The sequence below is a fragment of the Ammospiza caudacuta genome, chromosome 2 (assembly GCF_027887145.1).
Source record: "Ammospiza caudacuta isolate bAmmCau1 chromosome 2, bAmmCau1.pri, whole genome shotgun sequence".
Taxonomy (NCBI): domain Eukaryota; kingdom Metazoa; phylum Chordata; class Aves; order Passeriformes; family Passerellidae; genus Ammospiza; species Ammospiza caudacuta.
Genome location: NC_080594.1, coordinates 47477180 through 47504008, shown reverse-complemented (window position 1 = coordinate 47504008; position 26829 = coordinate 47477180). Strand labels below are relative to the sequence as shown.

The 26829-nt window shown below is 36.2% G+C and overlaps 1 protein-coding gene across 1 annotated transcript in view; it reads right to left on the bottom strand.

Moving 5' to 3' along the window:
• DDX10 (DEAD-box helicase 10) overlaps nt 1-26829 on the bottom strand; it is a 152966-nt gene that overhangs the window by 110749 nt on the left and 15388 nt on the right. The window contains exons 10-12 of the mRNA XM_058825224.1: nt 16218-16319; nt 9425-9512; nt 3780-3868 (exon numbers count right to left, since the gene is read on the bottom strand). Coding sequence (XP_058681207.1) covers nt 3780-3868; nt 9425-9512; nt 16218-16319 — 279 coding nt within the window. The remainder of the gene's footprint in view (nt 1-3779; nt 3869-9424; nt 9513-16217; nt 16320-26829) is intronic.

Sequence of the window (26829 nt, the reverse complement as noted above, 5' to 3'; positions counted from 1 at the left end):
AGGAGAAACCACATCAACTGAAAAGACACAAATCTGAACTAACAGGCTATCCAGATGGTCTGATTAACAACCAAAATGAACAGAGAAATTCTGTTTGCTGTGCTATTTACTTTACCAGCCAGCTTTATTCCTCTCCATCAAGGAGTTCAAATGCCTGGCACTCTATTAATAATAAGGAGGATCAAACTATTCAAGACCTCATGGGTCAGGACCAAAGAGAAGGAAATCAAATAGGATGTCATGGTTGCAGCCTAATAATTCAGAAGACCAAGATGTAGTTCTTCCTTACCAAAGGAAAAGGAACCTCCACATTGCAGTTCCAAACCCTGGTGGTGCTCCTTGGTACCTGAGCCACCCTGACACCTGCTCAGAGGGCAACACAGCAGAGCACAAGCAACAAGGTTTTCTAGAGTCCCTTTCTCCAAGTTAGCTAGCTTAGCCAACTCTGACAGGCACTCTACTGGAACTGCTACTCATGCATATGCAAGCACATTCGCTTCCAAGGTGAGTGAAGGTCAATAGCCAGCTTGGCTGCAGAATGAGGAAAGATAGCTCAAGATCCTAGAAGAAATGAGGATGATGACTAAGAGAATAATGACCCTGGACTTTGAAAGAGAAGACTGCAGCTTCTTCAGAAAGCTGTAGGCAAAAGTTTACAGAAGCAGTTAAAGAAGCTCAGGAAGGGACAGCTGGATCTCAGGTGTTTGAGGGGGAGCTCAATGAGGAACACCAAAACTCTGCAAATGACTGGAGGGAATGCTGGGGTCTGTATGAGCAATAGCATACAAGGCTGACATTAACCAGGTAACAGCATGAGAAATACTGAGTCTGGTTACAGGTGCATGAAGACTGGAAACAAAAGGCGAAAAGTAATCAGGAGCTTTCTTTTTAGTTAGAAGATTAACATGTAGAAAAGTAAGTATGAGGAGAGCCAGAAGTAGGGCCAAGAACCAACAAAGAGATGACAAGACATGCAAAGACCGCTATGGGCACTGTCTGAGGATGAGACAGACAGCTGTGAGCAAGGTAACAAATAAAACCTTCTGCCCTGACCATGCAGTAAGGGTCAGGCCAGGGGTGGTGATTAGAGTGCAGTGGGTGTTTTCCCTGGTTAGTGAAAGGACAGACAGATGTGGACAGATGGATCGTGTATTCTGCTATCACCCATTTCAGTCCTGCAGCTACCTACTGCTTTTTAATACTGATCTGCAAGCAATACTTGCAAGAACTATCTGGATACTAAGGAGTGTGTATTTGACATTTTCCCAATAATCTGGCTTCAACTTGTTTTATTTATTCTCTATGTACCAATACATGGAGAAACAGGAAAATTTGCTGCATTTCTCCTGAAAGACATAACTACAGTCACAAAGGAAATTACCTTCCCTGGCAGCCCCTTAGAACTGTGACTAACCTGTCCATCCAGCACACTCACTTGATAAGATCTGCCCCGGTGAACAATGTACAGATATATGTATGTCTTAGCACCTAGCAACATAAAGTGCCTGAGAAAGAAAATATTTCAAAACACTGCCTCCTCTCCAGGAGACCAGACTATGTAATTATTCCTTTTCACCCTGTTGTTTGTTTACATTTTCTTATGCTTTCAAAGCTGTCCTTTGCAATCAAAAGACAAATTTCTCTTTTTAATGCAAGCATTGAGCTTCTCCTTCATCAGACTTAAAGGTTGCCTATGTTAACACAAGGCCTACACAAGTCTTCCTCCAGCAAATTATTCTTGATAGCAATTTATAATGAGAACATTGGACAGAATAGTAATGCACCTTAGCTTAAAGGTGATCAATGGCTAGAATAGATGTGTGTGCATGTGTGTGCATACATTTTTTATATATTTTGTTTTATATATCTTATATATATATATGATCTTATATAACATATAAAAATGAAAAATACTTGCTTTTCTGCAGACTCAATCAACAGAGCTTAAGAGAATCTCAGTGCACAGACATGCAAAGCAGGAGAGCAATGGGGAATGTGGGCAACAGCCTGCAATGCAAACCTGACAGGGGCATTAAGCAGCCTATTTTCTCTGCAGGATTTTTAGTGGAGCAACATCTATCAAGCTCGCAGTAAATCTCCACAGAAAGGCTTAAGTACTTTCAGAAAATGCACACAAGGTAAAGGGAAGAAAGGATTTTCATTTCAGGTTTTGCCGTAAGTTTGTGTGCAGAATGGAAACCAAGGTCGGTTCTGGATGCAAAATTCAAACATACCAGACTTTGAGGGACTTTCATATAAATGAAGATGGCTGATCCATGTATCAGTCGCTGTGCACTGAAGTGCAGGGTGTATTTTAGTTAGACTAGCAGTCTGGAGAGTGGGGAAGAATAGTGCCAACAAACTAGAAGAGAATCTCCAAATTATCTCCCAGATTTATTACCTTCTGACTTTTTGATTATACTGCCACATATCTCACAGCCTTGACTAAACCTCTCCTACTCTCTCCAAACAACTGACTGGTTTCTTGCATTTTATTACAGGAATGACATTAGTAGCTTTCCAAAGCTGAGACTCAGAATTATTTTGAGGAAGGTCCAAATCTGGGCACACAGACCTGAGAAGAATAGAACTGCAGACTACTCCGTCTACAGATACTAGATGGCAAACCATGCTGAAATCCAGAAAGAGGCACTAGGATTCTGAAAATTCAACATTATCACCATCTGCTAGTCTGTTTCTAACACTGGCTGAGTTTGCGTGGTTATCCCTCTTAGCCCTCATTTTCTGCAACTATTCCTTACATTCATAGCACAGTAAGACCTACAACAGATTTTAAAGATGCTGACAAACCACACAAGAGAATGGTCAGGCATTGCATGTAGCAAAGAATTTTGAGCTTATGCTAGTTCTCGTTTTTCAAAAGTCTCAGTCCATGAAGTTAAAAAGCATCTTTTCTAATAGGCTTATGTATCTTAAAAAGCATAATCATGTTAATGACAGCACAGCACAGAAAGACCAGGTGTTCCAGAGTCTAGTAATTTGTCACATTTTAGTTCATTATACCATGTGCTGGCAAATTAGCCTTCTCTGTATGAAATCCCACACACATCAAATTAATTTACTGTGAACCTTTGAACACCTTGCTGCTCCCTTACGACTACCCTGTGGGACACATGAGATTTCAAAAAATTCACATCTTAAAACAATTTCAAGGGGCTGTCATCTGTACAGTCAACCTGTCAAAATTAATTTCCCTCCCATACAAAATATGGAATGATTCACATACGTGTACAAAAATAGACATAGCAAAATAGATGCTATTCAGTCTAGTGCAGATGCTTCATCTTTACCAAACACACTGAATCTTCTGAAAAGTAATTGATGGCCAAAGAGAAATGTCCGAATTATACTCAAAATGAGATTCCAATACATAGTCTTTAGATAGCTCCAATTTCTTTTTAAATAATACACTTTACAGGCTGGTATTTAGCTATGAGGCTGAAGGGCAAATCTGGGGAGGGAAAAAACACCAAAACATTATTCTCTATCCTTTTACTTCAGAAATTATGTCTTCTAGTATATATAGCAAATGTACCTTCTGCCCTAAGTTATTTCTCTGTACAGCATATATTGCCTTTACACATAATTTCAATTTAGAATGCTCTTGAAAATATGCAAAAACTCAGCATGAATATGAAACTAAATACACTAGAAGACTAGAAGTCCAATTCTCTGTGTTAACACAATCAAAACAGCTATTTAAAGACTGCAAAACATCTCACTATATAGCTTTCATATTTTAAGTTGACCATACTTACAGAGCATATTCTGCTAGAGGCAATTTGAAAACATCAAATACTTCCTTGTTCTTCATTAAGTACACTGAACGCAAGTAGGATACAAAACACTGAAAGAAAAATGGAAGTATTCAACAAAAAAAGACATCATTCAATTACCAACACAAGAAACAAACATTATATTGTTGCTCTAAAAACAAAAAAGAATTTCACTATTAGGTAGTCTAACATAGATTTCAGACAGAAATTTTAAAGTACTCATCAGACAAAAATTTATCATTATTACAGAAGTGATGCAACTTCAAGTGCTCATATATTTCATTACATTCGCATTGGCTGAATTGACTGAATTTCCCAAGAGTATGTCATGTTGTATTTTCCTAGAAAGAAAATATGACAGATTAGTCAGAAGGAAACATCACTGATTCAATTTGATTTTTTTTCTCCTAGCTTTTCTGAATGTTGTTATGCTATTCCAATATCTAAATTATGTGGAACTTCAAACAGACTTTGTTGCTATCAATCTGAGCTGTCCTGACTTAATCTTAGCCATGAGCAGGAAGTTATTTAACTCAATATAGCTGCCCTTCACTGTGGTCTAAGATGATTCATATTACCTTGCATTTACCATCAGCTCATCACATGCACACAGTCAATGAATGCAACTCAGCTGACCAAGACAAATTCACTATACAACACCTACTAAGACCAATCCAAGGTTGAAGTCTCAATTAATCATAGACTTTCTCCAAAAAAACTGGAAGCACTACACAGGAGAATAACTTAATCTTACATTGCATCTTCCCAAAAGGAAAGATTCTTCTTCTTCTCATGCTTCTTTTACACAGTCTAGTTCTACCTAGCAGCAGCAGCATAAATACTGGAATAATTCAAGTATCAGAAGAGATCCTTGGATTTCTGTTGTTCATAACCTTATTTTTGACACATGTCAAAACTCCTACCATGAGGTTTAAACCATCAAACACTAATAACAACAGCAAGTTAAGCTCACAGAATTACATTCAAGCATCCTATAATCACACCCTTGTTCTGTTATGTACCTATTGGAGGCACCTATTGGAGAAAACTACTGTATTAATAATTCATGTGGAATTTTTAAAAAAAATCCATTTCTTGTTAACCTCAGATAGAGGAACAAACACCCAAAAGTCAGGAGCATTGATGTCTTATGGGGATTCTTTAAATGCTTGCAAGAGAAAAAACACTTTAAAAGGTAAAATGAAACATAAGACAGTAAATTAAGCAATGTTATAAACTCATTCTTTTCTCCTGAGTAAACAGAAATAAAAACTATTGATTAAGGTATGTAGACCTAAATAAAATATGATTAAGGTGTGTAGAGCTAAGAGATATACTTTGCAAGCTCCCCATTAATTCACTATGAAAGTAAATTTTCATTTGCTTGTTTTTCCTAATGCTGAGAGCTTTTTGGGTAAAGCTTCCTTCCTGATTATGTCTTTCAATTAATTTTAGCTGTGGAAAGTGTGAGCTCAATTCATTCAGCTGCTACCAAGATTGAGATGTGGAATACTTACATCAAACACTTCTTTGCTCACATTGAATTATTAATCATTTTACAAAGGTAATTAGAATGTTTAGGAAAAGGCTTCAAATTTGACAGATCTCATTAATCTACTGCTGTCTAGCAAGTGACAAAAATCAATGAAAGCCTCTTTTTTCTCTGCAGTGACAGATGAAAAAAAAGATTAAAAAAGAAGCATCCTTCCTGTGAATCTAAGATTTGCAGATCTGAATATCTACATGAGTCACTACTTGCTACAGGGTTGAAATCTCATTATGTGTTGGATAACTGATAAAACCATCCACTTACCTTACCAGCATGTGTTTCGTACACATGGTCTAGAAATTAACAAACCATAAAGGGCAGAAAGAACACACCTTTTGCATGCTTTTCAAGCCCCACAATAACTAAGAATGAAAGACCAAACAAATGCATAGAAGAGCTGTTCTACTTTACAAGAAGAGAACTCTAGCCATTTGCTTTATTTAATTTGATTTCAGTGTGTTGACTTCAACCTCTGTCTAAAACTCAGTCATCTCAGTTGGATTTTATTCAGTTGTCCTGAGACTTCCTCAGCCTGCACACACACACTGGAGCTGAGGGAGAACAAGTTTACGCAGTCTGAACTTTTTCCCTGCTATTTTACAATTGCTGTTGTCCCCTGCCACATCTGCTGTTCGATATCACTTTCAAGGCTTTTTTTTAAATAACTGAACACTGCAAAAATACTATATGCAGTAATTTCTATGGAAAATGTTATGGTTGGGGCATCATTAACATACTACAGCAGTAGCTACATGTCTCCAAAAGCAGCAGAAATTATTGTACAAGTACTGGAAATACAGAAGAAAAATGTACCATGCTCTAGGAATTTACTACCTCTAAATTTTGATTTATTGATCTATTTCCTGGATAACTGTTGTAAGCATTAAAATGCACACAATTCAACTGATGTGCTGTTTGGACAGTAATTCAAAAGTAACAGGGTGTGGCTGGAATCTCAGGCTGTAACATCCTCCACATCGCTCTGGGTGTCATGAAGAATTTAATGGACAGACATCACTTCAGTGCCACAATAACATTCGACTAGTAAGAAAAAAAGATTCTTTTTTTAAACTGTTTTCCAGAACTGGCTGAACTGACATATTAAATATTACAATTACAAGCAATGCCAACAGGCAGCATCAGTCCATGAGAAGAACTGCAAAGGTTTCAAAGCCCCGATCTGATTTAAACCATCTTTCCAAGCAATAGCAGGGGAGCCATGTCCTACTAAATGAACCATGAAGTTTGTTGAAGCAATTAGTAATCAAGAACTTTCTATTTTCAAAAAAAATGAAGGTACCTTGAAGCAAATCAACAAGCTTAGAGGACACAATAAGTTAGGCTTCATGCCCTCATCACATGATGGTAGACTACAATCCTATCTGAACTTCTGTGCACAGACGTGCCGTTTCACTGCTATCTCATCCACTCAGGTTGGGAATTTATTTCGTACACTACAAATGTCAAGAACTTGGCAGCTTGCAACAGACAGGCTAGACAAAGTAACACACCCATGCCTCTGAGAAATCTAGCATTTCAGATCAGGATCCAAGGTCAGGATTTCATTTGCATGCATTTCATTGTTTTATTCACATTAACATGTAAGACTACTTGGGCACATTTGCATAGTATGTCTGAACATTCATAGTTAAACCCGATTAAGGAGGGACACTTCTGTGATAAATCACTTGTCCATACTTCAAGCTTTTCAAAAATTGAATGTATTTACAGCTTGCCTGCAAGAATAACACTTCTCTGCTATCCATAAATTTAAAACTGCAACAAAAATAGCCTCAAATGGTAATTAGATGGCAATTAAAATTTTTCCAAACGAATTTAAGTTTGTATCTGCAATACTGACAGACAGCCCATGTTTCATTTTATTCTTGAGCTATTTTGAAATTTTATCACTCCTCTGCTCAATTCAGAATGATCCTTCTCTGCCTTTTAAGCGATCTTAAAAAGCCAAAGGCAGAAACAGAGGTTTGTTGGTGTTTTCATTCCAAGTAAAATGATGCTGGATTACTCCTACTCTCATCCTCCCCCAGCCAGCTGCTCTGTCACTTCTGACATAAACTGGTGTAGCTGCAACTTCCCGTGGCAGCTGGAGATAAATGTGACACCAGTGCCTCTGGTTTGTGCAGCAAGGGTGAAGCTTACACTGACATTCCCCACTGCTTCAAGTAATGCTTTATGCACTTCAAAAACCTGGAATACCTAAACGCCAAAAATAGTTTTTAAAAGCATTCCCTTGGAACATTGCCTTAGACATTTTATTCACAAAGCTCACACTGAGCTCCTCAGGCACTGTGATTTAAATCTCCTTGTTTAGAGAAGTAAGAATGGCATTCCTCTGACTCACTAGGTGTCCCTACTGCAGGCCTCCAAGATAGGTCACATCACACATCCTACCTCTGCAGCACAAATAAAAAAAACATTCATCCATCCATCCCAAAGGGGTTTTAAGGTATCTGTGCCAGGAGGCACAATAAGTGCTTATTCCACCCTATCAGCTATAAAAGAAAGTTCAGGCAGACTAACTCACAGAGGACATCTAAAGCTAGGTGAGATGAATCTCAAGAGTTGTAAATATTTCAACTTGACTCATTTTACATCCCAGTTCAACAGAAAGCTTGAAATTCTTGGTTTCTCTAAGCTTTCACAATCCTCTTCTCATTTTACCCTACCACTCAGGTTTACCAGTATAGCTTCAAGTGTCATTAGTATCCACACTAGCTCATAAAAATAAAAAGTTATTAACACTAATCCAGAATCTCTGCAATCATGTATTTCTCAGGCTTTGGCATTTCTGGGTTTCTCACCATGTGGCCTTTGGTGGTACTCTTTCAATTCGACCTATATATATAAGAAAAAATGGCATGAAAGATTTGCCTATTATCCTTCCAACTGTGTTTTCCTGCACCTCAAACTGAGCTTTTAATTTTGTATAGTTTTGAAGAGACTTGATACAACTACAGAATTCACAGGCTAATGATACACACAATTCAAAAACAAAACAAAACCCCAACAAACCAACGTGTTGCAGTGTTTCAATAAAAAAGTAGCAAGCTCTATTACAAAGAGTTCATGGCCTAAAAATATTACAAAACCAAGGAAGGGTCAGCAAACATGTTTAGTGATGGCAAGAGGCAGTGCAATTTCCAGAAATGTTTCACAGGCTACCCTTCACAGAAAGTATCTTTTACAACCAAGCTCATTCTCATCCAGGCACCTACTTAGTTATTTGAAGGGTCCCTACCGTCCCCAAACCTGATAAATACGTGGTGAAATGCACATATTGTCAGTCCATGAAGTCTCCCAGCATTAACCAGCACAGTAAAGAAATCCCATTCACATAATTCTCCATCTTACCCAAAAGAGCTATTCTAATCTATTTTGCTGATCATTTAAATCTAAACAAAAGTTAAAGTGCTTTATTCAATGCATTCAATTTTACCCTGAGAAAGGACAAATTGTCACATATATTCAGGATATATGACAAATAAAAATTGATCAAGGTGGGCATGTTGAGGCCTACATGGTTTCATATCTCCAGCTTTTCAAGTCAAGTAATGCAATCTGCTATTTTCAAGACACCTTTTTTATTAGTAGCATTATTTTGACATTTTTTGTACCATCTTTCCAAGAAACTCGAAGTAGCTGAAGTTGAGAAGAAACTTCAGAGACCATCTAGTGCAAGCACCTGCTCAAACCAAGGTCAGCTAGGCAGGCTGCTCAGGAAGGAACCCAGTTTTTAATAACCAGCATTTGAAGATTGCACACCCTTGCTGTTCTAGTGTTCAGCCATTCTCACAAGAAAGACTTTTTATGGGTTTAAATTGAGCTTTTTGTACAGAAATTTGTGCCTGTTGCCTCCTCTTCTGTCACTGGACATCACTCAGAAGACTCTGGTTCTCTCTAAATTATGTTTCTCTCCTAATACAAGTGCTCAATTATCTCTGGTGGCTCTTCAGTTCCAATCACTGCTCCTAGGGCATGTCTGAGCTGCTCAGTTATTCCAACTGCAGTTCCACTCAACCAACACGCCCCAAGAATTACAGTGCAGCAGATGACTTACCCTTTGAGCTTTCTCTTTCAACTCCTGATCTTGAGCTAAGAATGCTTGCAGCCTCTTTTGAATATCTGTAAGTTTTTCAGGATTAATTCTAATTTAAAGAAAAACAAAAACAAAAAAAGAAAAAAAACAAGCTTTAATTATTAGAAGATTTCAGAATAAGCACCTGTTAGGTTCTCAGGAGCATCTTCACACCTTTTGCATTGTTTTAATATGCACAGAGTTATTACCACTGAAATAACAGAGAATGGAACCATATTATGAAGATTACAGTCCTCAAACAAATAATGCAGAAAAGACAAATGGCAGCTGTTTTATTCAGACAGCTTTCAGGGAAGGTAGTGAAACTACAAAGCAAAGCAGAAATCAGCAGAAAAGAACTTCTTGATTTTATAAAAATACTGCAAAAATACAGAAACAGCATAATGAATTATAGTACTACCTTATACTGAAATAAAAGTCTTCATAAGGAAAATGTCAGCATTTTTAAAAGCTTAAATAAGATTCATTGTGCCAGGAATACTGAATTTTAAGTACTTCATAGAAGAAATAGCCAGGTGAGCAATAATAAAGGACATTGAGATTAAACAGATTTAAGAGCTTCTCAAGTAAATAAAGAATACTGACTGCACTATAGAAATTGCCATTAAACCTACTAAAAAGATATCTGGCCCTCTCCCAGATTCTGAATTTTTAAACTTATTCCAGTGATACCTACATTATTGCAGATTTATTTGCCCAGATCTCATCTACTTTTGAGCTGCTACTGCCACCCCAGTGTATCATAAAACCTAGCAAACATGGTGGGAGGTTATTCTTACTAAATATGAAAACAGATATCAAGCTTCATTCCCTTACAATTTCAATTTCTTCACTCTGTTCAGATACAGCCAGGGGAAAACTACAGTGTACAGAAGCACTATTAGTTACAGTTTTAGTGAAAGACCAAACAACACGAGTTCCAGTTTCCAGATAACACATAATTTGCTCTAAAAATGTAAAAGCATAAGACAGAAGAAAAGAAGCATGAAAAATTGAGTGGGGGACAAACTGACCAACAAATCTTTGAAATATAATGATACAAAAAGTAAAGAAGGGATAGCATGAGTTATAAAAAAATTAATATGAACACTAGTAGTAAGACAGTCCAGAAAAGTGTTGGATTGCTGCTAAGTTATGGGAAAGCTATTAAGAGATGACCTCAAAGTCCTAAAATTAGCCACTGCCTTTTTTCCTTGTCTTCACTCCAAGTGGCAGCTGCAATCAGTCAGCTAACAACAGCTACAGCACAGTGCAAGCTCACACCAGAATCACAAATCATGGGAGACCAAGTGCTCTGATAAATCAGCTGGGTCAGAAGAAATTTGCTCCATAGCAACTAGAGAAAGTAAAAGCACTTGGAGTCACAGTTGTATCTAATCTTAACAACTCATCAAGATGAAGGAAAAAAAATCCTATCCAAAAGGCCATGTAAATACAGTGCTCATACTCAAAGGGGGCAAAAAGGAAGTTAAACAATTAACTTTTTCTTGATACCAAAAAAAACTGATTTGTAAGGACCTAAAGAAAATAAGCAAATACACTAACAGCTAACACAGCTTAGTCAGAAGCAAAATATGATTCATCAGTTTGATTATCTTCCATAGCAGCATTAGCAGGTTTTAAGAATGGGAAAGAAACAGTAGATGTCATGTTTGCTTTCAGGAAAGCATCTGGCAGTGGTACATTCTTATAAAATAGGGAAATATGGTCTATGTGAAATCTTCAAGTAATAAAAAAATAGCCTTGGAGCACTTCTCAAAGAGTAGCTGAGACTGCAAACTACTTCCTGCTGCCACTGTCAGACTCAAAATGCTTATGAAGTTTCAATTTTCACCTGGACATGCTATTACTCATTATTTTCTATGACTTGACTATTGTAGGAATATGATTCATTATTCATAAGAGGCTATGTGTCATTGAGGCTCCAAGCATAATAGACAACAATTCAAGACAAAATACAGCCACATTTTGTAGACTGAATCTAAATTCTGAGTAATTTGATTGAAATATGCAAGAAAAGGATTTGAAAAAGCCAAAAACTGCAAAAACAAGAACAAGACATTCCACATTTAAAAGAATGGCCAGATAATGTGGTATAAATCTAAGCAATGTCAACTAAGAACATGGTACCCCAGGCACATTTTGATCTTATGTGTTTGTTAATGAATGAGCAAATTTGCAGCACTGACTACCAAAAAAACAGGAGCAGTACTGAAGTCTGTCTTCTGCAACACTGTATCATGACAGTCATCCACTGTCATCTTCCTCTCATGCTGATATTCAAAAACTGAGAAAGCTGGCCACTGTTAAATTAGATTTTAGCTATAATGAGTTTGTATGTTACTTCCTTCTGAACAAATAAAACTCTTTACAATAAAGTCTATACATGTGACTATTAGAAGAAGCAAACCTAAAAGCTAAACACTGAAATTAGTTGTCATAATTTATAAGCTTGCCTAAATGGCAAGAACCAATGAGCTAAAACCAACTATGCAAAGGCTAGAAGGGGGTTTTGTAACATGGTCTGCCATTTTAAGTAGGCTGGTTATTTCTTACTCTGTGATCACATATCTTACCTTTAAGGAGTAGTACAACTTTCTGAAGCTAGTTTTGCCTACCAGTTGCATAAATGGCCACGCTTGACTATGCCATGATGTAAACATGAACCCAGCTTTCCTGGCCTTCTGTATTGATCAGACAGCAAATTTTCTGGTTGATACACATTTTGATTTCCTCTAATTTTCTCTGGTTTATATACTAGGATACAAGCACTGTTTTAACTAGGCATTGTCCTTCCCCCACTCTACTCCAAAATAGAATTTAAGCAAAAAAGATGAACCACCTAAAAGACCCTGCTGCCCTGCTGCAGCAGAACAGTTTCCAGATTTCCACCCAGCTTCCAGGCAGCAGCAGCAGGTTTTGCTCTGTGCTCTCAGTGTGAATGTGGCTCCCTGTGGTTCCAACTAGACATCCTGAAGGCTGGAGGGAGGGGGAAGGGCTGGCACCTAGGGAAGGCTCACTCAGCAGATCACACACCGGTGTAGAACCACACTCAATAGTGACACCACTCTTACAGTAACTATGGCAACTGGGAGGCAGCCAGTTTTAACAGATCCCCTATATTGATACTACCAACGTGTGGGATACACATCCAAATATTATCCACTGTGAGAAAGAAAAAAGAAAGGAAAAAAGGTGTTTTGTTGTTGTTTTTGCTTTTTTCCTCAAAAAATATCTTTTTTGCCATAAAATTAAAGAAAGCAATACTACATCATGGGTATCTATATACTTGCACTTCCTTTGGTAAAATTTTCTAGACACAAAATCTGTTATGGCAACCCCTGAGGAAGCAGCTCTTATCTTTTTACCCAAGAAAGTTAGATGCAACAAAGTAACCTCAAATACTACCAAAAATAATTTAAATTTACAGCTTGCATGGTAAACTTGGAGATTACAGACTCCTTTAAAAAATGTACAAACTAATACTTTCAGAGTACCTTTTTGCCATATTTAAATGCTCTAAGCTATTGTATTTATTATTGCATATTTTGCATTTTCTCTTGCTCTTTTTGAATAATGAAGAAATTATGTACTGTTAAAAGCACTATCTGTAAATTGGCAGCTTGTGCTAATTACAAGGCACTAGTTTACTGAAAGCCTCTACTGGCAGCTTAGACCTAACATTGAAAATTAGGGAAAGAGCTTAAACCCCAGTCCTTTGAACAGGTATCAAGGAAAGTTCTTCCTTTCTCTACTTTCAAATTATGGAACTGTTTTAAAAGGTCTGTCTAGATGAAACAAAACAACATCAAAAATAGTTTGCAAATCAAAAAATACAAAATAAAAAAAAAACCAGCATTCTTACGACCACTGTACCAGAACACAGGTCAATAAGAACAGCCAAACAAACACTTGAATATACAACGTTTGTACAACGTTTTAGAAACAAGCTTTTGAAAAAAAGCTTTCAGAATGAATTTCAGAAACTTGAACAGTTAAACTCTGTTGGCAATGAGCAGTGCTCATTATCTTCTAATTCCCAAGTTAGAATTCTTAAGAATCTATAATTAGGTGAATAAGCACAAACAACAGGAGAAGACTTCACCACAAGACCTGGAACATGATCCACAGGTTCATGCAACTTCTTAAACAATTTATAAACTGACAAAACACACTGGCCTTATATTAATTGGGAAACTGGCTGGAAGCAAATGGCATGAGAAAATCTGTAGTTAAAAACGTCTAGAATTTAACTGGTTTGCAATCCACAAGTAATTACAAGAATAACTTTTTAAGGATTTTAGTTAGCCTTTTACAAGGACAATGCTACAAATTTTAAATCATAATACATTAGGCAGACAATTCTAAGTGAAAGCATTCCCCTTCATTTTAATGTTATAAATTCTATTAAAGTTTATTTTGCAGATTGAAAATCTGGATATTGGGGCAGGATGTTAAAATATGTTATCAATCAAAACCCTTGACTTTTCTAATAATGATTCCAATTAAGAATATTTCTTGAACGCATTTATAATACATATGTCCTAGTGGCTTGGTACAAGAAGGAGTTTCTGGGGTATTATTAAAAAAAAAAATAAAGCAGCAGAGTTTTCCATCAAAGTAACACCAGATTAACAACAATATGTTAAGAGATGCAACCATTAATGTCTCTCTAGAGACTCACCTAGCTTGGATTATAAATATAATGTGCATTTATTGGGGGTGACATATTTGCCCTATTAAAATTGGATTATTATCCCTGTACAAAAACATGGATTTCTATTTACATGGATAAACACAGCCTAAAGAGGTTATTTTACCACTTCCTTTGATAAGCTGTTCAAACAATTAGCACCATTACTTACGAAGTTAAAAGCTTAGCTGACAAAGAAACGGGAAAGGAGAAATATTTATAATGTGTATGAGATCAGACATCTATTTACTGAATATAAAAGAAAGATAAATTACTTCAATAACCACCATTTTAAGATGGAAAAACATGAAGTTTGGAAAGAGAAAATTTACTGCAGTGGTTATACAACAGATCCTTTTAAAGCACTATGATGCTTAATGGAAAAGAAAATGCCAGACTTCAGTTGCTTTACCTATATTATCCACATTCAGTTGGTGAGGTTTTGTTTGGGTTGTCACTGAGTAGTTGTTGGACTGCATTATAGTCCTTATTTCACTGTTTTAGGAAAAATTGTTTATGTTTGAAGTTGGTCCACATCCTGCATGGATTTGATAAGTGTTTAACGAGAAAAGGTGGATTTATTTCACCAGCTGCTGGGTACTCAGTTTGTTACACAGAAATAGCAGTCACAGGTACAGTTCAGAAGAGCCTTTGAAATGGCATATTCTATACAACAAAAATACTTTTAAAAGTAAAATTAAACTTTAAATCCAGAAAGTACTCTGTGCGTTGTTTCTGTTCTCTGGAGAAATGTTCACCTGTAAATTTTGAGCAAACCTGAACATTAAGCAATGAGGTGTAAATAACCACCTAAGGTTTCATCCTAATTTGATTTCTTCTCAAAAACAATTGTTCTACATAGAAATTCAGTATAGGTAATTCCCTTCTTTGCTTAGATATCTGTATCTTCACATGCAAACCACAGCTTTTCAAAGTAAAACAAGCCTAGCTTTGCTCATATCCACTCATACAGAAACTGACATTTTCTACCTTGTCATCCTTCTCTGATTTATTTTATCTCTGCTGTACAATTTTTGGCATGGTGTGACCTGAACTTTTTAAGTGTTAAAAATGGAGTCAGGCTGATATCACATTTTCTGGCTTGTTTTCAATTCTTCCATATTTCCTTCACATTCTCTTTTCTCTCTTAATTCAACATCAGACCGACAGGCTCAGAAAACAGTAAACCCGTTCCTACCTATAGCTGCTAAATAAGAAAGTACCATCAATTTTTTAGTGGTGGTCTTTTCTTCTAATATTTTTACAGTTAGGATTTTTGTGTTTCCCACATATCCATTACTCTGCATTTAACAGAAAATGGAAACATGCTTTTTTATTTTCACCTGGTATTGTTATATGCTTCTGCAACTGCTTCAAAGGCAGTTCTATTTGTACAGATAGCATAGCTCCTTACAGGCTTCCCTTGGAACCCTCTTTTTAGTATGTAAAATTACCATCTTTCACTTCCTGTCCTTCAACTAACTGATTCAGAAAGGTCATGACAAGTTGAAGAAAAAGTCCAGAACTAAAGAAATAACAGATAAGAGAAACAAAAATGATAACAGCAATAAAAACATACAGGGACAGATTAAAGAAATTGTAATTGTTTAATCTGCAAAAGAGAAAGTGAGCATTATCATGTTCAATTACATAAAAAGAAGCTGCAGAGAGTAAGAGAATACATCACTTTCCATATATTCTTGGCACAAGGCAAAAGAAATATTTCATTTAAATTACTTACAAGTCTTATCAGACACTTGAAGAAAAAATGTTAATGGTAGTAACTGTTGAGTACAGATGAGGTCTCTTTGGGAAACTGTGAATATATTAATTGGCATCTGATAAGAATGATTTGTGCAGCTCATCATGCCTTTGGGAACAGCAATAAAATAGGTAACCTCTCAAGGTCTTTTCCTTCTACAACACCACCAAAACTAATTCATTTCCCTGATTTGTCCAGCTTCAGGCAAGTAAAGCACTTTATCAAGATTGTCATAGACTCATCACAGATTACTCTTGCAGAAAGAAGGTTGAATAACAGGCAGGGCATTAGCCACTTACTTGATTTCACTGATAGGTACTTTCCTCTGTGCCAGCTGTTCCACCATCCCTTTTTCTTCGGAAGGAAGCAATACCAACAAAGCTTCACCACCTTCTTTGTACCTGATCAAAAGGGAAAAAAAAAGAAACCTCAAGCAAACATGAAAAAATTAGTTTTTGCTGATGTTTTCAAGAGCCAATGAGAATTTACATTTGATTCCTTATAAACAGTCCAAAGAATGAACAAAACTTCTCACTTAACAAAGGGAAAAGAAGAGGCAAACCAGTTAAGTGACTTGCCAATAACCCCTACTTGAGCTGATTTTAAAACTATACCTGGAGTTCTGAACATCTGGGGCTAAGACATGGGTTCAGACCAGTGACTCTTTTCCTCCTTTGGCTTGAACTATTAGTGGCAAACAAACAGCACTTGATCAAAGCGTCCTTTAACTACAGGACTACAAAATCCAGCTACTTGCATTCAGCATTTGCCAGGTAAGGTTTCAATAGGTAATCAAATAGGTAAGGTTTGATTTTGAGAAGAAATCAAATAGGTAAGGTTTAACACTTGGTAAAAACTGATTCTCTTTGCATATCCTGCAAGCCAAAGACAGGGAAAGGTTACAAAAGGATAAATGCCTTGGTCTCAAATAACAACCTCTTCTTACATGTTCAGTAAAGGCTAAGAGGTCACAGTGACATCAAGGAAAGAAAAGTATAAAAACAGGAGCTCTTTCATTTATAGAAGCAGTTTCCAGATGTAATAGAAAAGATACAATCAGACTGATCCCATAAGAATGTATCTAGCATTCACTCTTCAGTGCACTTAACAGCTGTACCAAATGTAGATGAGCTGGTAATTACTCAAGATACATGGTTAGCAACGACATTAAAAAATCAGCTACTTTATGATTAAAGCATCTTCTTGAGCACTTTCTCTTTGGGCAAGAAAATAACAGTTCCTGCTTTTGGCACATTTATTGACTTCAGGACATTGATGTAGAAAAAAGTACCCTATAGCATTAGCAAGCAAACAGCACAGTGGGTTTAGGATCTCCTGAAGAAGTGGGTAGTGATGAGCTTGCAGGCACCAAGTCGCTATCCACTGTAGCATTGTATACACTGTTTCCTTGTTTATATTTACAAATACTTCTTAAGAGTACAGATTGATAAGAAAATACTGCACAGTCCCTCACTACAAAAACAAAATTCCAACTGAATTTCAGAAATATGCCAGAATTGGACAGAATTCAACTCATCACCAACTGATGAGAGCAATGTGCAGGACAAAGCAAAACAAAACTGGTAAGTTGCTCTGTGGAGCAGCTTTAAAATCCCTTCTTTAGGGAGGCCAGGGAGCACAGAAGGATATTCTCAGGCACATCAAACATGAATCATACCATTAAAACTGATAAAAATCATTTCTAGTGGAATACAGGGAGCCCACATTTCTCCAAGGATAAACAGTTATCACTTGGCAAAAACAGTACTGCAGAATTGTTTGAAAACTATAAACACTATCTGTCACAGCACAGTAAGCAATGCAAGTAGAAACAAAATCTGCAGTTAAAACAGTCTGACAGCTTTTATTACAGCTTTCTGCTTCCATTTGATGAATTTGAAAAATCACAACAAAATACTCTTGGATGCCTGGGATTTTTTTTCGTCAATGTATGTATGATAGGTTTGGATACCAACTTCTCAAGATCATCTACAAGTGTCTAGTAAATGTTTACATCATGAAATTTTAAACTTTCCATTCTAGATTTTAAAATTTTACATGGAAATAAAATTGATATGAGAGAAGAATCTCAGTTACATGCCAACATCATGTAAATTTACTGACTATAAATTGATTGATAAGAGTACTTTGGTACTGTACAAAAACTATAATGATTTAAATCCATTTCATTAGTAGACCTACAATGTTCTCAATACAAAAAATATCAGCTTGTACAATCTATCAAAAAAAGAGTTCTAAAGCAATACATGTGTTTGTCTTAATTTATTATCTTTACCAAGCATGTTGTCCCAACTGACCAAACATCCCATGGAATGTCTGCACTGTTATACAATAACTAAGGTGGGGAAGAACTTGCTTACATGGACCAAGTGCACCTTTTACAGAAGTTCTATATATTTCAACCTAACCAAATTACAAATTACATACCTACAAGGTGGGTACCTGTTGGACAATGCCACTATCTGAACAAGCAGTGAAATGCTGGAAAGCCACTGAACCTTAGAGGATTTGGTATTTTATTGTAAAACCTGATGATCATACTACCAAGACTCCCAATCATACTCATCAAAAGAACCTGAGCTCTCAGAGCACTGTTGGAAAGAAGGATGAAAATATTCTCTTGTATCTATCAGACAGGAAGACAAAGATAATATTGCTGCCAATACCAGTCTCACCAATTTAGAGTACAGAATAATGCAGATCTACTTTTCTCTCCAAAGCAGATGGTATGAAAGGACAGGACTCCAACAAGAGCTACGTGAATGATCTGGTATCTGCAAAAAATGTCTCTTAAATCTCTTAACAGTCTTTGTCATTTGTCAAGAAAAGTCTTGATTACACTGTATAAACATAGAAATGATGTTTTCAGATTCCTTAAAGTTAGCCAAAGCCATGGATTTGTGTAGTTTTGTTGCTCGTGGTATTTCTTATCCCAGAGTGCCTGACTTGGCATTATTAAATTGTTTTTTAATCATATCTATTTTATTCAGTGTGCAAAACACTGTGAAAGGCCAGTGTCATAGAAATTAAGAAGAAATACTCAAAGGGCAGAGAGTGCAGATATCCTCTCTACAAGCCATAAAACCAAAATCTGCAATGATACAGTACAGGAAAAACCATTCTATGCTTGTTTTGTTTTTATAGCTTTCCAGCAGTATCCAAGAGGCCTCCCTGAAACAGGATTCAGGATCAGATAAACCTTCACTCTGACCCTTAAAAATTGATTTTGTGTTATTAGTGCTAAACTCTTGGTATGCTGAGTCAGTAGTTGCTTCATAAAGTACAAATCCTAAAGGCACATTCCATAGGTAATTTGCCAAAAAAGCCAAGCACCACATCTGGTATTTATGGACACCAACTATTTCAATGTTTACATTAAGTCTTGCAAAGCCTTTATGTAGACAAAGTAGTAGCACAGATAAGTAAACAAACAACCACATGAAAATATAGATCTGGAAAAGAGAGGTTTTCAAGCACCTCTACTTTATCATATTTTTCCACCTACTAAGGAGGGGGAAAAAAAGCAACACAGAAATATTTCTCAGAGCTAAATCTTCAGAAATTCTAAAGGACTGAAAGACATCTAGTAACTACTGATGCAGTGCAATCCTTTCCCATACATGTTTTGGAAACATTCTCTTTTAAATGCTAATAGTTTAAAAATATTTGAAGTTAAGGAGGAACAGTCTTTGCCCTTTATACCATAATCGTGACTTAATTAAAACAAACAGTTTAATAACAACACTGTTCTTCAGAGCTAAACACACAAAAATGAAAACATCACAGAATTGATAAAGCTAAAAACCAAAGGATCTTAAATACCATCTGGGAAGGTTTTTATCTGCTTAGTGGACATTCAGTTAAAGAAAGCAAAATGCAGCTTATAAAAAAGGAGGTTTAGTTGGGCAAAGTATTCTCTTATTTCTCAAAAAACCCCAACCTCATAATGCGCTAATCAGAAATATATTGTGTTAAAGATCATCTCAACAATAGAGGCCTCAGTGGAAAACTGAACTTCTCCAAAGTGTTCCCTCTGCATATTTCATACTAAAAGCCTCCATACTGGCAGACTTAGGAAAGGACAAGCTACTAAAAAGTGGCATAAACAGTAACAAGAACAGTTAGACCTGCTTAAAATTTGTTTCCATTACAATGCCTAGAACAGGAAAAGAACACCTCTTATTATCCTACAGGAATAAAGTTCTCCACTAAAGCAAACAAAGGAAAATCTCTGTAATTATTTTCAGCACACAAACAAAATGCTTAAACCTTTACAGATGATAAAGCAATGAAGAAAAAACCTTGGTTACTGTAAGTTCTTCAGCAGGACTACTTCTGCAGATGAGAGAATATTAGAATTTCTCTCTATTCTTGCCAACTGCAGCCTTCAAGTTGTCCATCATCATCAAAACCAAACATCTGTCCTAAAATGCTAATTTACTCTGGTGATTTATTATCCAATAAGTATGCACTTTGACTCTGCTGAAGAAAAGTAAATTAAAAACCTGAAAGTAATCAAACTTTCTTGGACTATGTAATAATTGATGACATCCTGTCATCTCTTCAAGGTGATCAAGAAACCAGAGAAGGGACTCATCTTTGCACTGTGATCTTAACAGTCTCTAAGGGTATATGATTTATTCCAAGTCCATGGAAAATTGCATCTTATTTGCAGAAAGTCTTTGGAGGAAAAAAAAAATCACTTCTAGTTCATATCTGCTTTGTTTTCTAGAGTTTACTGACTTCAATGTTTGAAAAAGGCAAACAACTTCTCTGCAACTCAATTACGACTTGCAAGCAGGAAGCTGTGAACATCATCATTAGTGCTATAAAGCAAAGGGTTATATTTACAGTGACTGCAGATGAGAAAAAGAAAGATGCCTACAATCAAGAGCAAGTGCCAAAGGCAGACAAAAAGGAAGTGGGATAAATTACTTCAACAATGTGGTAGTGGCTAATTACCAGTAGAGAAAAATGGTTTTAAAATGTTCACAACACCATTTCCTTAGCAAAGAAACACAAAGTGTTGCCAAATAGCTTCACTTGATTAAAAAAAAAAAAAAAAAAACACTAAAATTAAGAGGATAGTTTATGCACCATGACAGAATCTATCTTAAACTTCTAAAATCACCCTGAGCCAACAGCTGGTATCAAACATGAAGAAACAGAATGGCAATAGTCCAGTGAAGACAGGATAAATAGACACTCAATTCTTGCCTTATTTTAACCTATCTTAACCCATCCTTGATCAGATCCAGTCCACAGCTGCATATACCCCTGGGCAATACCATTAAAGCAAACATTACCATTATCACAAAGGCAGTAAATGATAGCAATACTGATTGTTAATCAATTCCACCTGGCCAAGCAGCTAGACTTGAACTTGTTGAAACCACATTCAGAGTACTTCTACATCCTTGCCATGACCATTGTAACATGCAGTTCAGTCAAATGCACCACATATTAATTGTCAGTGACATATGAGCTGTGGTTGTAACAGAATAAAACAGGAATGGGAACCATCTCATGATGCTCATCAGGCACCAGTGTTCTGCTGGAAAAGCAAATATCCAGTAGGAAAAAAGTTATGGAAAGGGAACTGTAAAGATAAGGTGCATAGATATGCAGACATTATAGAAAATGTTACACAGGTTGTCTCCAACAGATGTATTACAACATGTTTCCCTAACGTTTGTATTTCAGAAGACGTAAGTTGATGCCAAATTTCCAGGGTTAAAGGCAGTATTTCTGCTTTGCTTGGCAAGAAAAAATCATCTATTTTAAAAACTGGCAAAGGAGGAAAGAGAGGATGAGATAATCATAAAATTTGGGGGAGGAGGGTTACAGATATAAAGATACTTGCATAACAGTTTTTTTATTTGGAGTATTTCCCATTACAGAAAATGGAATATACAGGAAATGATTACATTTTGAGATATTTGCCACACCTGAACATGCAGGAAAAATAAGTGTAATTTCTTTATACTTTGGACATCACACATTTACCCCCCTACTCAAAAACAAGTATTTTTTTGGATTTTTTATTTAATCTGTAACTTGAATAGGACTTTACCAGGTTGACTAGGTTAAAGATCTAATTTTAGCCTAACTGGGACAGCATGGATAGCATCAACATATGCTGTCATTTTATCTGTCAAAAGATATAAAAGGAAGTAAGGTATCATTGCAAAGCTTGTGAGCTTAAATCAAAGCCCATTTCCAAAAGTATCACATTCCAAGCCAACAATCCACCTTCGGATACCTTTTGCATTGCAGAAACTCTCCACAGTAAACCTTTTCAGAGAAAGGAAATTGGGCACTAGGGATGCCAGATAACTGCTCAACTGTCTCATTCTCACCCAGATCAAATCTGCTAGAGATTTACCAGAAGCGGGTAAGAGACTGCTCTCCTCAAAACACTAAAGTCAGTAAGTTAAGCATTTAGAATAGCATCGAAACCAACCCCAATAAATGTGCCTGATTTTGCATGTGCATGATGATACACTCTAATTATATATTTTCACACTTCTTCTAATGGACCCTTTGTTTATCATACATACTTGCAAAACTATAAATAAAAAACTATTGAATAATTATTTACACTGTGAAGCCAAGTTACTCTCACTATATAAGGCAATCATTTATTCACTACACACCATTCATACCCCTCTCAGAACAGAAATAATCTGGACAACTTGATTTTGCAAAAATAATGCTCTTTAAATCTTTGCATATCATTTTAGTTTCAATAAAGAATCAAGAACAAGACGATTTCATCATGCAGAAACACTGGTGAGCAAAATACAAAAAGCAGCACAGACTCCTGTTTCTCTAGCAAAGATTTGCCTCTGCAAAGACTGAAAGAAACAGCAGTGAATTATTAGCGAATAACCTAATAATCATGCTTAATATGAGATAGATTAGGAAAAAAGTTAAAGTGAGTAAAGTTATACTATTTCTATACTATTTCTATGTAATTTATATTTAATTTTGAAACTGTTTTCAATTTTTTTTAAAACAACTACAGAAGTGAAGGAAAAAGCATTCAATTGAAGCAGGCATTTGTTTGTGTTGCACTTTTTGTATAATGGAACAATGTAAGACATCTATAAAAACATATCCAAAAAATATCAGAATGGATAGTTTTATTCTGAAGCAGATCTGTTTCAATCTGATACACATAACAAATAAATATGTTCACCCACATACTATCCTTTAACAAAGAGAAACTAAAATCCAAATCTACCCCCAAGGGCTTCTACAGAAACACAGTAATTCATATTTTGTTTTAAAACTCAACCATTAAATCTGACTACAGAAGCTACTATATCTAAACAAATATTTCTTAAACAAAGTAACAGTTTTAGGTCTCCAAAACCAGGCTCAATTCAGGAAAAACTTTATTTCCAATCATAATACCTTTTGGGCCTTGTGACATAATGAGGACTGGGGAAATCTAAGCTTCAAATCAAGAAAACAGTATTTTTCCAGGCAGGAATAGGAACAGGCCATTTATTGTAACTTCTACACTGCCAGGTTTCTTTCATAATACAGATTTGCTGTTTTTTTAAATGACAAATGAGCACAGAAAATAAATGCATACTGGAATTTCTATCTCATCTACATGATCAATGGCCTCTTCCTGTAATATGCATTTCTGCTTAAAACAACAAATCTTAAATAAGAGATCTGTGCACACTGCAATCTGAAACTGTGCTGTACCATCTACAGCAAGTCCTACCAAAGCAGCCCAAAAAAAGTTACAGGAGACCAGAAAGTGTCCTGACTATCCACAGTTCACCCAATGCAGCACACAGCCAGTGTTCACTGCTAAGTTCACAATTCACCCAGGAAAAGAAGCTTCTTCCCATGGGTTGTGAACAATCTGACATTCCACAGACCACTTAAACAACAAAATGTGAAGTGGCTGTCCTTTATTCTTTTGCTTTAGATCACTTCTATTCGCCATTGAATACACTGTAGTTCAGTATCCCCCAAAAATTATCAGTAAATTTGGCTATGAAGTCAGAGATTAACTGATTCAGTTGATATTTTCTTTTCCACTGACCATTTAATGCCCTTTTTCTGTCTGGAAAGTAGCCAAGTTCAGAGAACCATCTAGGTTCTACTCTCACCACAGAACCACAGCCCCCTCCATTCAGTCATACTGGGTGAGTGACTCTGCTTGCCAGTCTTGGTCACAAGAAATAATGGACAAGAATCATCATTGGTTCTTGTGGCTCACCAATCTTATCAAGTTTGTCTTAGAATAAACTGATTTCAAAAGGCCTTGAGAGGTTGTTGACTGCTGCAGCCTACACTGGAAGCAATCCATTACCCACAGCAGCTGTGTCTACTCTGCTGAGTTAAAATACATGTGCTTGTTTATTTTGTTATTCCAGCAAACAGCACAGCTTCCTGTCAGCAGGTAATAACCTTGGCCACTTAATCGTTCAGTGCACAGGAACATTCCTACCATTCCGTTAGGAAGCGAATTCTAGCAGATAACACAGTGCCAGTCAGTACAACTGCAGCATCAGAGGCCACTGTCAAGAATGTAGCTAGGATACAGTGTTTAATTTTAGAGAAGTTAATAAAGTGAATTCCAAGTTAAATGTGGTGTCAACAATATCTTGTGACCTCCACTGGCAGCTATTTTTACTTGACTTGAGTTAGAATGACTTGACTGCAATGTGAGAGGGTCTTAATACAGTATATATCCTTAAACAACATTCAAAGTGCTTCAGTGGGTCTTAGAAAAATAATCTAAACAAGGAGTTGTCATCTTGGCTGTCCAGATTATTCAGGACCCAAGACACATATCCCTGAAATTTTTCCCAATTAAAAAGAAAAATAAAAATCAAGCTTCCACCATTGAAAAAGATACTATTAAGTCACTTGCATTTTTAAATGCCTTATTGTCACATTACTCTTAAGGCTTATTAGTCTCACTCTCACACATATAATGTGTGAAATTAATTACTTAAGGAAAGTCCCAATGAGCATTAATGAGCTTCAAAGCTTATAACTGCATGACAGAGTAAGATCATCCTATCACCTGCCCCTTTCACCTGTCCTTAATTTGACAGGTGTGTGTGCTCTCCAGTACTCACAAAGCATCAAAATACACATTCTTCTTAAGAGGCTTTAGTCATACCTCTTTCAGTCTAATCATCATACCAGCCACCACAAAAATGGCAGGTAACAGAGTATGCTGCTTTGGGAAGATGGAATTTAATTACTCCATTTGTTTTCAGAAATATAATTTACTAGAAGAAAAGAAGCATGCCTGTATGCACACTGTTTGTTGACAACAACAGAATTACAATTACTTTCCTAAATCAGTATAAGCACCTAAGAAAGCTAACCAACTAGGCTGGATTAAATACCATCAGAAGTCTGAACCAGTGAGACCTAAATCCTATATAGCTCCAGACATATCACAGATAAAAACTGCAAAACAAAAATACTTATTCTGTTTAACATTCCAGTGCCAATGCCTTTAAAAAGACTCATGACATGAAAATCACTTAATTCAAGCAGCAGTAGTAGCTTCTGAAGAAAAAAAAAAAATAAAAAAAAAAAAATTAAACATTAAGTGGAAGGATGAATGCAATGCCAGGAAAGAAAGAAATTAATTACTGAGACTTGCCAGGATATAGGTACATCCAAACTTGAAGGCAGTTATGCATGAACAAAAAGACAAAATAAACTTTTTGCTGTCTTGTCTCACAAATGCAATCATGACGGGAAGACAAATATCCCTAGAGACTTTTTTCATGCCATACAACTTAGACATTACGTTTGGAAAAACAGCTGGGGGAAGAAATGAGCATCAGGGTGCTTCAAAAATTATTATTATCTTCTGCTGTCCCCTAGTGGCATTGTAACTTCTTTCACAAAATTCATCAAAGAATACTTTCAACTGTAGGCTTCACAGGTTACAGAATACAAGGCATCAATAGAAATTAAAGCCAGAAGAAATTAGTTTTGCAGGCAGCTTTTATTTAGAGTTTCTGAAACTAAATCCCAGAGGAAACACTGTAAGCTAGTGTTTTAAACCACTGACTTTTCTAAGACACCGTGCAGCAAAAATAACACCAAAAGTATTTACTGGACTGCCCATGACATTGTCAGTATTTTAGAAAGTCAGTGAACTATTTAAGACTTTGAAAGCAACTGGAAGAAACAGCTTCTAGTCAGTCTAATTGTAGCATACCTTTCAAGTTTATTTAAAAAAAACCCCACCCAATATATGTAAATTCTACTATAAAGCAAAAGCATTACTGGATTACACCCAGATTTTCTTGATCTTACTTAACCATAAATCAAAAATGCAGGAGTTGCAACTTATGTTCTTCAGTTGGGTAAAATGCAAATGAAGTGTTTCTTAGGAAACACACTGGCCTTATCCACTTTAAAACAAACTGCTACCTCCTGTCTTAGATCAAGCTTTGCCAAATTGTAAGATGTATGTGGGAACACATCCATAATTGTTAGTCAAAGGTTTTCCAGCCCCTTCCCCAACATATTTTCTCTCCCTTCATATTTACTTTCATATCACAAAATAATTTGACTTCAAAAGTAAACACTATTTGGCATCCCAGTTTTAATTACAGTTTAACACAGCCCCTTAATTAGATGAGATTTTTAATTTAGCTTTCATTCTATGCAATTATATTCTCATAACCCATGAAAATTTGTAATTATCTCTAACCCCATTAATGAGGACTACTAAATTGCAGTTCAGTTCATTTTTATCAAGTTTCTAGAAGAAACACAAGCTTCTCATATGAACTGTAGCTATTGAAAACAAATGAAGCTTCCTACTCAACACTCAGATTTCAATGAGAAGTACATTCTCAATTACCCACATCAAAAACTGCATTA